The sequence below is a fragment of the Pseudoliparis swirei genome, chromosome 20 (genome assembly GCF_029220125.1).
Source record: "Pseudoliparis swirei isolate HS2019 ecotype Mariana Trench chromosome 20, NWPU_hadal_v1, whole genome shotgun sequence".
Taxonomy (NCBI): domain Eukaryota; kingdom Metazoa; phylum Chordata; class Actinopteri; order Perciformes; family Liparidae; genus Pseudoliparis; species Pseudoliparis swirei.
The window spans coordinates 18,728,143-18,741,929 of NC_079407.1; the positions used below are offsets into that span (position 1 = coordinate 18,728,143).

At 40.5% G+C, this 13,787-nt stretch overlaps 1 protein-coding gene across 2 annotated transcripts in view; it reads left to right on the forward strand.

The window, feature by feature from the left end:
- Window positions 1-374: 374 nt before the first annotated feature.
- The window catches only part of cadm1b (cell adhesion molecule 1b), a 131,665-nt gene continuing 118,252 nt past the window's right edge, over window positions 375-13,787 (forward strand). For both annotated transcript variants that reach the window (XM_056440845.1, XM_056440846.1), the window contains exon 1: window positions 375-481. In XM_056440845.1, coding sequence (XP_056296820.1) covers window positions 406-481 — 76 coding nt within the window. In that variant the 5' untranslated portion in view covers window positions 375-405. The remainder of the gene's footprint in view (window positions 482-13,787) is intronic.

A 13,787-nucleotide genomic window follows, 5' to 3' on the forward strand; every position in this document is an offset into this window, starting at 1 on the left:
ACGATAACCATAAAAGAAAATGACTATAATATTCCTATAAAGTGTCTGTGGTTCTCGGTGGTGAGTTTATGGTTACCTCACCGCGCTCCATTGTATTTTACACTTCCCATGGCATCACTGTAATATTACTTTAATATCCCCATTGGGAATTAGGCCTACAGTGGTAATAAATAAGGACAGTATCACTCTTTTGACACCATTTAAGATATCACTGTAATAGCCCTACATTATTCTATAGGCCTGTCATCGCGACATAATGCAGCTCACTATGATAGCAGGCTCCCTGCTTGAGCCCTCCCTCCCTCCATCCCTCCCTCCCTCCCTCCGCCTCTCATGTGTCTACATTTTCATCCCATGGCCGTCTCTAGGTGATTTAGCGCCGCCAGTCTCAAGCAGGTGTCCAACATGGCGATCACGGGGAGCGGATCTCTCGCTATTACTCTCTCTCTTTTCGTGGTTTCAGCGGCGTTTCTTCCGAAAGGTAAGTTGTTTTTTTGGCGTGCGTGTGAATTACCCGCTTCACGAGAGGAGCACCGGGGAGAAGTTTGCGCAACCCGCTTCCCCTCGAATCTCAGCCTCACTTTCTATCGCTGCGATGCGACTCACAAAAAAAAAAGAAGCATGCACGCTGCTCCTCGTCCACTGTCGGGCTTCTTATCCGGTCATCTGAGCGCGCGTTTAAAGGGTGTCGTCCTGTGCTGTAGCCACAGAGAGGTGTGCAACAAAAACTAAAAGTAGTGTTGCTTTGGCGGAGAGAAAGTATCAGCAGCGGGGATCGAGTGAAACGGCCCGACAGTAATTAGAGCCACGGGGCAAGTTGAAGGCAAGCCGAGTGAAACGTGGCTCTTTTATTTTGAAATGAGAGGCGATTCTCGCGACTCCATCCCCGGTTATATATTCCGAGCGCATAAACCCTCACAGTCCCAACTAAATCCACGGTGTACACATCTCCCAAGTCTGCGCTTCAGGTGCGCTTTGGAGGGGAAAACACGCATTGCAGCTCTCGTCTCGCAGCGTCCTCTGGCCGCACAAACGCAGCCTCCGATGCCCGTGCGCGTTCCCCAGTCCGCAGTCTTAACTACTCCTCTTGTCATTGGGGCTGGAGACGTGCATGTGCCATGTCGCTGTTATGGCTTCCCCATCCGTTTTACAGGACGAAACTGCACGAACCGGAGCTGCCCGACCATTGAAGCCCCACAGTCCGGCCGTTCCCCCCGGTGTCCCACCGCGGGTCCTGGGGAACGGAATGGCAACACTGACGCATGTGAAGCGGTTAAAATGTCAGCTTGAGCCGCTTTAAATGCTTCCCGGCGGCGGGATGGACATGCTGCCGTGCTGTCAGTGCCCGGGGGTTGTTACATGGCAAAGCAACAGTTGCGATGACAGCTTTTCACTTGAAGTCTACTTTCATTTGTGTTTCTGGCAGTGCTGTAGTTATCGTACATTGACATCGGCATCGTCCATCAAGCTCACCTGTGTGCGCGGATGTGTCGGCGTGTAGGCCTACGTGCTGATCTGGAGTCAGTTTCGTAGGATTTGGGTATAAATAAATTATTTCATTTAAAATATGGATTTTTATTTAAAGATATTCATTATAATTTGCATGCAAAATAGGTCTACCCGAACCAGCGGACAAAAAATTCAACCCGCGGCAACACTTCAAAAGTAGCCCAATTCCGCGGGAAAACAGCGGACCTGGCAACACTGAGATGTGTGTGCATAGTGTGTATGTGTTTGTACGCGTGTGCATGTGTTTGTATGTGTGCATGTATTTGTATGTGTGCATGTGTTTGTATGTGTGTGTATATGTGCATGTGTTTGTATGTGTGCATGTGTTTGTATGTGTGCATGTATTTGTATATGTGCATGTGTTTGTACGCGTGTGCATGTGTTTGTATGTGTGTGTATATGTGCATGTGTTTGTATGCATGTGCATGTGTTTGTATGTGTGTATGTATTTGTATGTGTGTGTACGTGTTTGTATGTGTGTATATATTTGTATGTGTTTGTATGCGTGTGCTTGTGTTTGTATGTATGTGCATGTGTTTGTATGTGTGTATGTATTTGTATGTGTGTGTGTGTGTTTGTATGCGTGTGCTTGTGTTTGTATGCATGTGCATGTGTTTGTATGTGTGTATGTATTTGTATGTGTGTGTACGTGTTTGTATGTGTGTATATATTTGTATGTGTGTGTGTGTTTGTATGCGTGTGCTTGTGTTTGTATGTATGTGCATGTGTTTGTATGTGTGTATATGTGTGTATGTGTGTATGTATTTGTAGGTGTATACCTGTGCACGTGTTTGTATGTGTGCATGTGTTTGTATGTGTGTGCATGTGTTTGTATGTGTGTGCATGTGTTTGTATGTGTGTGCATGTGTTTGTATGTGTGTGTGTGTGTGTGTGTGTGTGTGTGTGTGTTTGTATGTGTGTGGGTGTGTGTATGTGTGTGGGTGTGTGTATGTGTGTGCAAATTGAACCTCCAAATTGAGGTTAGGCTACTCGTTAAAGAACACTTCTTTTTACAGTGAGTGTTTGTATTTTATTTCACAGCTCACTGCAATGCTTTCTTTTCACAGTTGGTGAATGTTTTATGGTCTGTGTTGAATGTCATTTACAGCATTGTCTCGCGGCTCCATGTCACATTAAGTTAATTAACTTCTCAATCAAACACAAAATGCATCACGAATGCACAATAACCTCCAGCTCAATACGCCGAGGCTGGCAGCAGCAGGAAACTGATGTGGCCTCACTCCCAGTTCAGGTAACGTCCTCATGCAAGCCAGAGAAAGTCTGATCTGACATCAGGCATTTCATTTGTTTGATTGTCTGGAATTGGAAAATAGCCCCACGAACTGGATGCTGCTCGTCACAATCGGTGTTCCGTTTGTTATAAAGATAGCCAGGAAATAGAGTAGGTTGAAGAAATATATGACCCATAAGAGAAAGTTGCTCATAGTTTTTAGACAGGGAACAAGACTGGGCACCCTCTTATGAAATGCTGACACTTTATCTTTAACATTTTAACAAATCATCTGTTTCGCAGTATTTTTTCTCCCTGCGTCTCCTGTGGCTCGACCTGCTGTAGCATATCAGATGGACGCGTTTCAAAAGGTTGCATAATCCCACTTATTGCCAGCTTCAAGAAGTCATTCGTCAGAGCTGAGTGATGGTGAAGTGGATCAATGCGAGCTGTCGTGAAGCCTCAAGGCGCCGCTGAATGACGCGATCTCAGAGAAACAAAAGGAAACACACAGTTGTTATGGTGCTCTTGGTTTGCCAGTTGGCACGTGTCAGGGTGAGTAATTGAAGATGTCCGTCTCTGGCTGCTTATGGTGGGGTTTGGCTTTGGAACGGACACTGCTGAAATGGGCTCAGTTTGTGCTTTCTTACAGCGAGTGTGTTCTGGTGTCTTGGTTTGGCTTTATTTCCCCAGTATACGATACGAGCCATAGTGTTGATCTCCCGGTGTTTTTCACATGTACTGGTCAGTACTGGTCACTTCTATTGAGTGCTGATTATAAGACAATCTAGGACCAATGGTAGTACAGGTGTTCAGATCCTTGAATTAAGCAGAATTACAGCCATGTTCAATAATATAAGAAAAATGTTGCTCACAACACAAAATATTTCCCCTCTGAGTGTTGTTGCATTATATTTTTACTAATGCCTTCACAGTATGTGTAAGCAGCATTTTAATGTTCTAGGTGTCCTAGTTTAGACTAAATGAAATGAAATGAAATGCATGAGAATGCAACATTCTGTTATTATGTCCTTCATTTGTTTTGTGTGTATAATGTTATTTTGCAATGTAACTGCAGTCGTCAATAAATGTAACAAAGTAAATACACACCAGATATTTGCCACTCAAATGTAATGAAGTAAAAGTATGAAGTAAAACAAAACGAATATATTCAAGGACAAGTACATCAGTTGTGTACTTATATACAGCACATGAGTAAATTCATACTGTCAGTATATTATACAACTGGCGAGGACTGCAACTAGCGATTATTTTGGTTTTGGATAAATCTGCGGATTACTTTTGTGATTCATGGATTGATAAGCGGATCTCTAGAATGTAAAAACATAATAATTAGCCGAGGCCTGTTTTTTCTAAACTCACATGAAATAAAGAAAAACGGCAGAGTAAAGTAAAGAGGCTGAAATCAGAGAACGTTTCCATGGAAAGACAAATTGATTAATCAATTGATACCCGCTACTACTCAGAACCACACGCAGAACCGTAGTGCTACCTCCGGAGCAAACTGAAGTGGCCTTCTCCCCACTATCTGTGTGAAATAGCACTTCCATGATGAATTTAAAAACGCACTTAATGGCCCATTGATACGTGCCCTCTTGTGAAGTATTTCATCGCCGGGACATTCGAGATCACCACAGTACATCATTTGTAACAATAATAATCTCTTCTATTTAAAGAAATTGAATTTATTGCTCATTAAATTTGCATTAAACTCTGCTTAATAAGTTTCACTCTAATTGCTAGATAATGCATGGCACTACTTTATGCAGTGGCAGCTAATCTTACAGTTGGAAAGGGAGGGGATGGCTGAGAATTGGCAGCTAATGCATGTTAACAATTAAGTCACTGATATCCCATGTAACAAAGCAAGGCACAGTTGCTAAAGTACATCACAGTATCGCAGCTGTGGGAAGTTCTCATCTGTAAATGCAGTGTTTTTAATCAATTACCACCTTGCCTGAGCATGGCAAGAGTGGGACTGTGCATCCACGATTGAACTTCTCTTTACTATTTGTTCTTCTAAATCAGAGGTTAAAACGAGTTAGTCAGTTTATACAGAAAAGAGTTGGTTAAAGAAGTCAATGTTAGAGGATATAAAAATATAAAAAGATTGTTATTTCCTTGATTCTTTTCAGTATCTGAAAGAGTCCAATCTCGAAAACGTCACCTTGGGTGCAGAGTACGAGGGTTTTTGTTCACTTGCTTAATAGTGGGACCTTCAAGTAAATACTGTATGAGGTTGTTCTGTCAAGGTCGCAGGAGTGGTGCTTGTAGACATGCTATCACTTTGAGTCGTGTAGAAAGTAGAAACTTGGGACATTTCTATTTAAGGAATTTGTGTACTGCGGTGTCAAACTGAATGACAAACTGAGGACGATGAACACTTTGTGTGTCTGTCAGTCTGTGTTTGTGTTGAAATGTTGTAAACAGTCAATTAGGAGAAACAGACAGATGACAGATCCTTTCATTATTGTGGGGACAGAAGCTTCCATTCATGACTGTGCTGTGGTAATGAGGAGAGCTGATGTCTGCTCTTATGAATATGACATTGTTTTCTCTGTATTCTGGTATAGAGAAACCTCACTCTATTGGCTGTGATGCTCAGACGGTGACAATCAGATCCACAAAGGAGAAAAAAAGCAAATGCAATGTTTTGGTTTTGAAAGGGTCACAGAGTGCATATTAGTATGGCTGATGGAGCAAATACAAGCCACCATTAAGGCTGTGGAGCAGTCAAAGCAAAGTATATTCTTTGGGCCGATATCCACCATAAACCTGCAGTGTAATTCAAATAGAATGTGTAAAAAACAAGAATCCAGTTCAATAACATGACGATGCATAAAAAAATAGCTGGAAGGGATCTGACCATTCCTCTGTCTCACGGCAGATGCCAGTAATTTAGTTTTTACGAAGGCTGGATGAGATTCAAACCTAGATGCCTTTAAACCCTTTAACTACAGTGTGCTGGAACGCAAAATAATTTTTGAGATACAGCTGTTCAGGGACTGCAAGGTGAATCCATCTGCGGTTAAATGCTGAATTTACCAAAAGTTGTCAGTGCTTAATTGACTTTTTGCCATTTTATGATTTAACTGAGAACCTTCTAAAGTGCAAATAGGTTAAACATGCTAAACTCATGTGGTGAATGTGGTAAACATTGCAGCAAAACATCAGCATGTTATTTGATGTGAATAAGAACATGTTCTCTTTTTCGAATAGCTTGGTATACATTATCTTTGTAGACTGCTTAACGAAAGTATTTTATTGTTTTGCCCTTTTCAGACAAACCCTAAGTTACCTAAGGGAGGCACTGTGTTTAGTAACCCTAACCCTGGTCACTGATCAGATTATCAGGATCTCATTGAAAAAAGTCACACGAGGACGAGGAACACGGGAAGTACAAAAACGATCTGGCCCAGAACAAGGAGTAGACACAGACTAAACACACAGGGGAACGAGACACAGGTGGAAACAATGAGGGCGGGGCTTGCAATCAAACAAGAAGCAGAGGAGTGGCTGAGGGCAGGTGAAGGGAATGAACAATCAGGGACAGGGCAGACGATCACAGGGACAGGAAGTGCAAGGAAACAGAGGACGCAAGAGACAATGACTTCAAAATAAAACAGGAAACAAGACACCAAAACCCCATACCATGACAATTATGGTATCTTTAAGAGTGCACTGCCCTGCAACATTCGTTCACTTGTTGGATTTTGTCAGGGTTATAAATAAATATTGTTACCCAAAGGAGTGCCTTCCATAACTTTTTTATTCATCAATGTGTCATATGATATCTGAGACGCCAATGATCTGATCACACATGTATTTCAACAGAGCATTACAGCGTTCAAAATTACACTAAGGGTAACCAGAATTACAACCTAAATATAGGCAACGCATATTCCTTACTCATGATGGTCAGACAGTGATTTAATCTTGAACTTACTATTGCCTTTTTTCTTTAACATATTATGAACTCACCAAAACAGATACTATTGCTGTGTTGAGATCAGTCACAACAAAAGAGAAATTCAACAAAAAGAGAGCCCCGAGAGTGGATGCATCTCAGACCAGAAGTCACGGCATTAAGACTAAATAACTGCTGATCAATGCAGAGGAGAAAAGACTCTTTCTGTGAGAGAAGAATGACTCTCGAATCAATAAATTCCATTATTGAGCTCCCACTAATCTACTGATTGAATTGGAATGAAACATGGACATTTATAGAGAATGAGTTTGGGAGTTGGTCAGCCCCCGCCGCATTTGGACCCGTCCCATTTACGATGTCCACTGTTGATTGATGGCTGGCCGTTTACTCTTGTCGGAATCTGAAGGCAAGAGCTTTCCTCTATCTGGCGGAGGTCAGCGGCTGCACCGTGCTTCTCAGACAACAGCAGAGGATCAGCACCTTTCTGTCTCCTCTGGGCTTGTCTGGGCAGATATGAGGCTGATAAAATAAGCGCTGTGTACCCAGAGTCCTCTGTAAGCAGCGAGGCAAGCAGGTGGAAGTAACGTAACGTCAAAAGCACGATGTACAAGTCAGTGGCAACAGAACACTCATCAATAAACAATGCATTAAAACAATGCGCTGCTTATGCCATGCTTTGCTCTGAGATCGAAACGTAAACAATCAAATGCTTATATGAGATCCTGGGACAGGTACCTTACATTCTGATCAGTATCCCCTAGAATCAGCCCCTCCTTTGGCCGTTTCCAAATTCATTTATGCAGACTGAATGAAATAGTATTCCCTTACACAGCAGGATGTATCTAGACTTGGGGATATAGCCCGACCCTTCCGACTTTCTATGTTTCTTTTCAGCAGTGCCTTTGTTGAACCCTCAGAAATAAATCAATAAATAAACCCTTCCTCTAATCTATTTTTACAATACACTAAGGGATGGCAAGAACAAACAAGTCTTAAAGAAACAGCATTTAATATACTACAAATAAAAAATAAAAAATTAAATCCATTCTACCTCACTTACTCTTGTTTAAATTAAATGTTACTTTTTCAACTAACTCGTTCATCAGTTTCACTACTTAAATGTCACAAAAATGTCCAACTGGGGGGGTATTGGCTTACCGGTCCTGACCAAAACATTTTGTGGCACATAACCCCCCATAAAAAGAGTAGATACAGATACAACCTTATGGGTTAGTATGTGAGCATCCAAAGGTGCAGATAGGAAGATTTAGTTAATTCTGAACTGAGTAAGACAAGTCTTTGTTCTGAGCTTAAATATCCAGCTGCTGGCTATAGGTTCATATTTAGTGTTGAGACGTGAGGTCGGTTATCAATCATCTGTACTAACTCAGTCAAGAAAGCAAATACAAGTATTTTCCCAAATGTCTATTTTTGTAAGCCAGATGGGTTTACAAAATAAACGGTTGAATTGTTTCTGAAATTCCGTATGGTTTTAGAAAAATTGCAGGACTTTGAGAATTTCTTCTCAAAAAGGATGTTTCGATGCTGATGTTTACGAAGACGAGAGCTGTTGTCTGACAGGTTGGTGCTTCATGCCTCGGGGCATCAGGCTCTTGAGTTATCAGTGTGACGATAGACCCATCTTAATTACTCTCCGATACAGCACTATCATCTATCATTGTCAGGCTGATCAAGACTGTGCGAGACTCATTCACCCAAACCAGAAGCCTATCGATTATTTCTCATCCTTGAGTCATTGCACTGCGAAGAGACATGGGAGGCAATAGAGCTAATGGAAGAGGGAAACTCAAAGTCACATTGTTTACATCCGAGATGACAGGTAAATGTATTTGAAAGGAAATATGGGCTTGATCCACTGCCTCCAGAATAGCAGTCTGTCTGTAGCTAACAAGGAAAGGAAAGCTGCCAATGATCAACTGGTCTGCAGTTCAGATGCACAGCACCTCCTCTATCTCCAGATCACATCTGTGGTTCATGCTTCGCAGAACTGAACATTGCGATTTAACTCATCATATTTATTGATAAAAGGCACCTCGACAGCACACAGACACACGCATCTTCTTCTGATGTTGCAATCGGAGCTGACACATTTTGGCTTTTTATTATTGGAGATAATAACATTATTGTGTTATCCCAATTCCATACCACTGCTAACTGTAATATATGGTTTTATATCGGATGTTATTATCCTTTTAAGAATGATTTAATGGGAGAATAGAGTCCCTCGACCCCCACAAATCGAATGTCTTTTTTTCAATACGTATATTAACGGTTTTAAATACACTTTTCCTGTGAGAACACAACACAAAGCTTTAAAATAGTCTGTAGTTTTGATTTGAGAAATATCCACTTATTCCATATATCCTCACGTCAAGCATAATGTAGAAGTGTGTCTCCTCAAGCCAGTAGACACATTCTGTAAGAAAAGGGGATTCACACCAGCAACCAGCAGCAACATCTAGTCAGTGAGCCCATCCTCCTGTGTTCCTGTTGTGGGAGGAGCCACCAGGAGAGCAGTGTTGTTTATGTACACATTTATACTACATTTACACAAGTTATGTACTTAAATACAATTATATACTTACATACTTGAGTAATTCCATTCTTTGCCACTTTATATTTGTACTCTGCTGCATTTCAGATGGAAAATGTTGAACAGTTTACTCCAACACCTTTATTTAACAGCTAAAGCTACTACTTAGTTTTTACATAAAGATGCATATGGTATGTTTATTTGATATGATGCACTAAGTTATTCAAACAGCTGCAACCAAAGGCTCTAAACATTTAAGGAAAATTAATTCCAAACTTTGTGTTTTCTCTTCAACCACGGTGTATTAATTTAACTCATATCTTATGCACATGTTTGGTTTTTGCTCCCACTTTGCTTGATGTATATTTTATTTGTTCTCCTGTTTTCCCAGTGGAGTCTAACAGGGGTGTTGAAGTTGGTTGACTCTCCCTTAATGAGCTGTGGGCTTTAATGGAGTCAACAGTGCAATGTTATTTTCATTTATCATTATGTGCTGATGTTTGTTTTCTCTTGGTTATTTGTCTTTGCAGCACTTTAGAACTTTCTTTTTAAAAGTCTTGTACAATTTAAATTGTACAAACTAGTCATATTGCTGAAAGTAGCCTGCTTCATATAGACGGATGTGGCAGACCTTCATTAATGCTATTCATTTGTCAAGATAAGCCGATTACACTTGTCAGATTTCCACTCAAAGTTAATTCTTTCATCTGTCACTTATTCTTTGTTCCACCAGCGTCAGAAAAAAAACGGAGTTACGTATATCATGTATAAATCTACTCCAGCGTCAGAAATAAACGATGGCAAAGGGCAAAACTGCCCCTAAGATATATAATATTGCCCCTGATATCACTAGGAGAGGGGCACAAAATGCCACTATAATTTCAAAACCCCGAAATAAGTTATCATTGTTAATAGATATCATCATTAAAAAATGAATAACAATAACTAACCCAAAAAAATAAGAATACAATTAAATATGATTGTCTGATTTCTGTTTTCTTTTTGTTTTTTGTTCAAAAAATCTCAGAAAACACTTTGAATCTGTAGACTACTGCCTCATAGTCTTATTATTGAAATTTTTATGACAATTGCTCAAATAATGGAAGGCTAAATAAGTATATGTATTATTTATGGACAAAGGTTAAATGTTATTTCACAAGTTTTAAAAACTGCCCCCGGATTTCAGTCAATAGGGGCAAAAATTAACCCCTGAAAGATATGTTAATTTCCTACCATGATCTACTTAAAAGTGTTGTATTTTTTATGCTGCTTTGTGAATCTGCTCGGAAGTTGTGATGTTCCATTTAGAGCACATGCCAGTTGCTTTTCCTCTAACAGAATGAAACAACAGAAATGCCTTCTGTACTGGTTTTTTACCATGTGTTTCTGTACACACATATATATGGTATGGTCTTTTTGGTTAGTTAATTTACATATTTGTATATGATACAGATGCTACAGCAGCATTTCATGACCTCATCTGTACTATTTAGTGTAATTCAGAGAAGTCACTGACAGAATAACCAAGTGGCACCTCCTGACACTCGGGTCCACTCGTAGCCGGTGTCGTGACAGCTCTTGTGCAAGAGGAACCTTTGTCTTTATGGACGGCTTTGCAGCTCACAAGCCAAAATCCATTATTTAGTGTGCATGCAAGCCATAGGAACAACCGAAGTTCACTCCTCACATAGAGGCACTTCTAGTGCTCCACACTCTTTTCTGCAATCAGATCTCATTTAGCTTTGATAGTCCATGATGCTCTCATACATTTAATTGGTCAGTGTAAAGTCTGTTTCCTGAAACAGTTTTTTTGGTTTGCTGCTATCCTCCGATGCAGAACATATGCCAGCACGTATTAGCACAGAGCTACAGTTTCACTTCTTTTAATGTGCCTTGATGTTGCAGCACAATAATGATGCCGTTTTGAGGCGAGGGAGGTTTACACAGTAACTGGGGAAATGTGTGTGGACACAGCAGCACAGCAATGGACCTTTTGTGCACTCGACCCAAATTTGCTCTGTCCGTCTCGTAGCTCCTTTACTTTTGAGAGCTGTCGGTCCATTGAATGGAAGTAGAGTATCAGCATATATCCAACCGTTGTTTTCTCTTTTCATGCAAGCGCAAGACACAAAGCACAACTTTAGCGATCATATTTCCTTGAGGCGCAGCAGATCATAAACAGAGAGTTGTAAACAGGATAATTACTGGAATTGTCAGTTTATGCAGCCGTTAACTCATTCCCAGTTCGGCTGCACTAACTTACGTATATTCAACCAAAGATGGTCCTGAATAAAGCTTTACGTAACAAATGGAAAGAGAAACTGCAAAATAAATGGACAACATTCTGTGTTAATTATTATTGAATGTGTGCAATGTTATATAAAACTGCAAATCTGGTTAACGTGTGCATCGCGGCTCAGTGACCTCCTGCCTGTCAATTTAAAGTTGACTTTATGTTTGGAGTTGCAACGCCTCCACTTCGTGGGCGAGTTTCCTCTCGGGAGAAACTCCTGCGAACAGCTATTACCAAACAGTGCGTCATGCTGGAGAGAGCTTTGCTTTGAAGAGAGATAATGTGATTGGCCCTGATTGTTTTTAGCTTCCAACACTCTCACTGATAATGTATGATAATGGCTGCTGTCCGTAACTCTACCCTGTTTCCTGGACCACATGCCTGCAGTCATCAGCTTTTGATTAACATGTTGATAAATCCCGATTAGCCCGTGCAAATATCACCTTTTCCGAACTGAACCCTGCCCAAGTATATAGAAATATAAATCGCTCCTGTGAAATATCCAGAACTGTTTTTAACTAGCAAGAAGCTGATTGGGATAATTGCTTCAGGGCGTTTACGAGGGTTATGGTGCGGAAACATCAACACAGTGGTACCCAGCTTAAACTGTGGCGCGGCTGATTAGATTGAAATATATTTACACTTAGATGTTATGTTTTTGTGTTTATTAGCATTCACTGAATACAATTTATTCACCTCATGTGTATGCCTATTGAAGTTTTGAAGGATAAATAAACACGCTGATGCAACTTGCCACCTTCAATAAAACAGATAAAACAATGCAGTAAAGTAGTTCACATTTTTCTTTTATGAATTCCCAAATAGACTAGAAATGTCTTTAATCTCAGAAAAAGGCATCTCAGAGAAATATATGAGCAGAATATGTTTCACCGCCTCACTCCGTGGTCCTAACACACCAAATTACAGTCAAGTCAAACGCAGCTCTTGTATAGGAAACCTCTGAGGAAGACAGAGCTGCTCTCGTCTCAAAACAGATATCAATAAATGTAAACCGCACTGGCCTAGGGATGTCATTAAAAAGAATAGCATGTCTAGACCTCGTAAAAACCAAACATATTGTTATTTCGAAGTAGCAGGAGTTATTGCCTGTAAGCACTAAGATGACATCCATCAATTTAGGGTTTTATTGGAAAATGTACATAGGCTGCTTGGGAGATGTAAATAATTTACTTAGCATAAAGTTTTGCTTGAGCGGGCAGGGAGATAGTGTAGTTAGTGAGGGCAGGGAAGTGTGCCTGTGACAAAGGCGGTATTGAGGCAGAAGCTGATTTCCCAAGCCTGAGAGAACCTGATCTGTGCATGAATAAATAGGCTAGACCTGCACAATGTGGATTATTCTGCTTCAAATATCAGTAGACTTAAGGGCTGTCAAATGGCATACATTTGTAATAGGGTTGTTTTACATGATTTACATTTTTGTCACTTGTACCCAAATGTCACATCTTCTAAGTTCTGCGCTGACTGTTTCTCTCTGTGAACACAAATTGCTGTTTTATTCCCTCTGCCATTTTATATTGTGCGTTCAGGCCAATTTAACTTAACCTTCTCACATTTAGCTTTTCTTCTAATGATATGATGGCAAATTAAAACTTTGTCCGCCATAAAAACTGTTCATACAGTCGCTCTCAGACAAATCATGCTTATCATCTTCACCGCATGCCAGTGCAATATGACAATACGTAATATGTGGTGGGACAGCCAACGGGAGAGCGAGAATTATCACGGACACATTATTTATACTTGCTGCATGTAAATTTGAGAATTCCAATGCTCCGGCTTCAAAGTACAGAGCATTTGCATGCAGTTGTGTATCACTTTGACACGTTGGCCTCATCTTTCAGTAAATCTCAAATCTACATTTATTCAAATGTCTCCAGTGTGGTGACGGTTGACACCGCATGATCCATCGAAATGTTCCATTTGAAGAGGGGCTGGAGTTATTTGAATCATCTGAAAGCAGCCTTGCTTGTGGTAAAGCGATAAACTGTTGAAAGTTTTGACCCAGGGAACAAAAACTACAAATCGATTGATGGAATGGACGCCTGTTCTCTCATTCTGACCTTGTCTTTCTTTTTTTTTCGCCCGTGCGTTTGAAGCATCAGAATATAGTAGATATTGCATTTTTTGTCAGTTGTTGTTAAAAGTTGATACAAGAGGATTTAGTTCATTACAAGGCGTGAAGAGTTTATTCTTTTGGCTGGCATGTATCTGATAAAGAAGTGAAGATTGG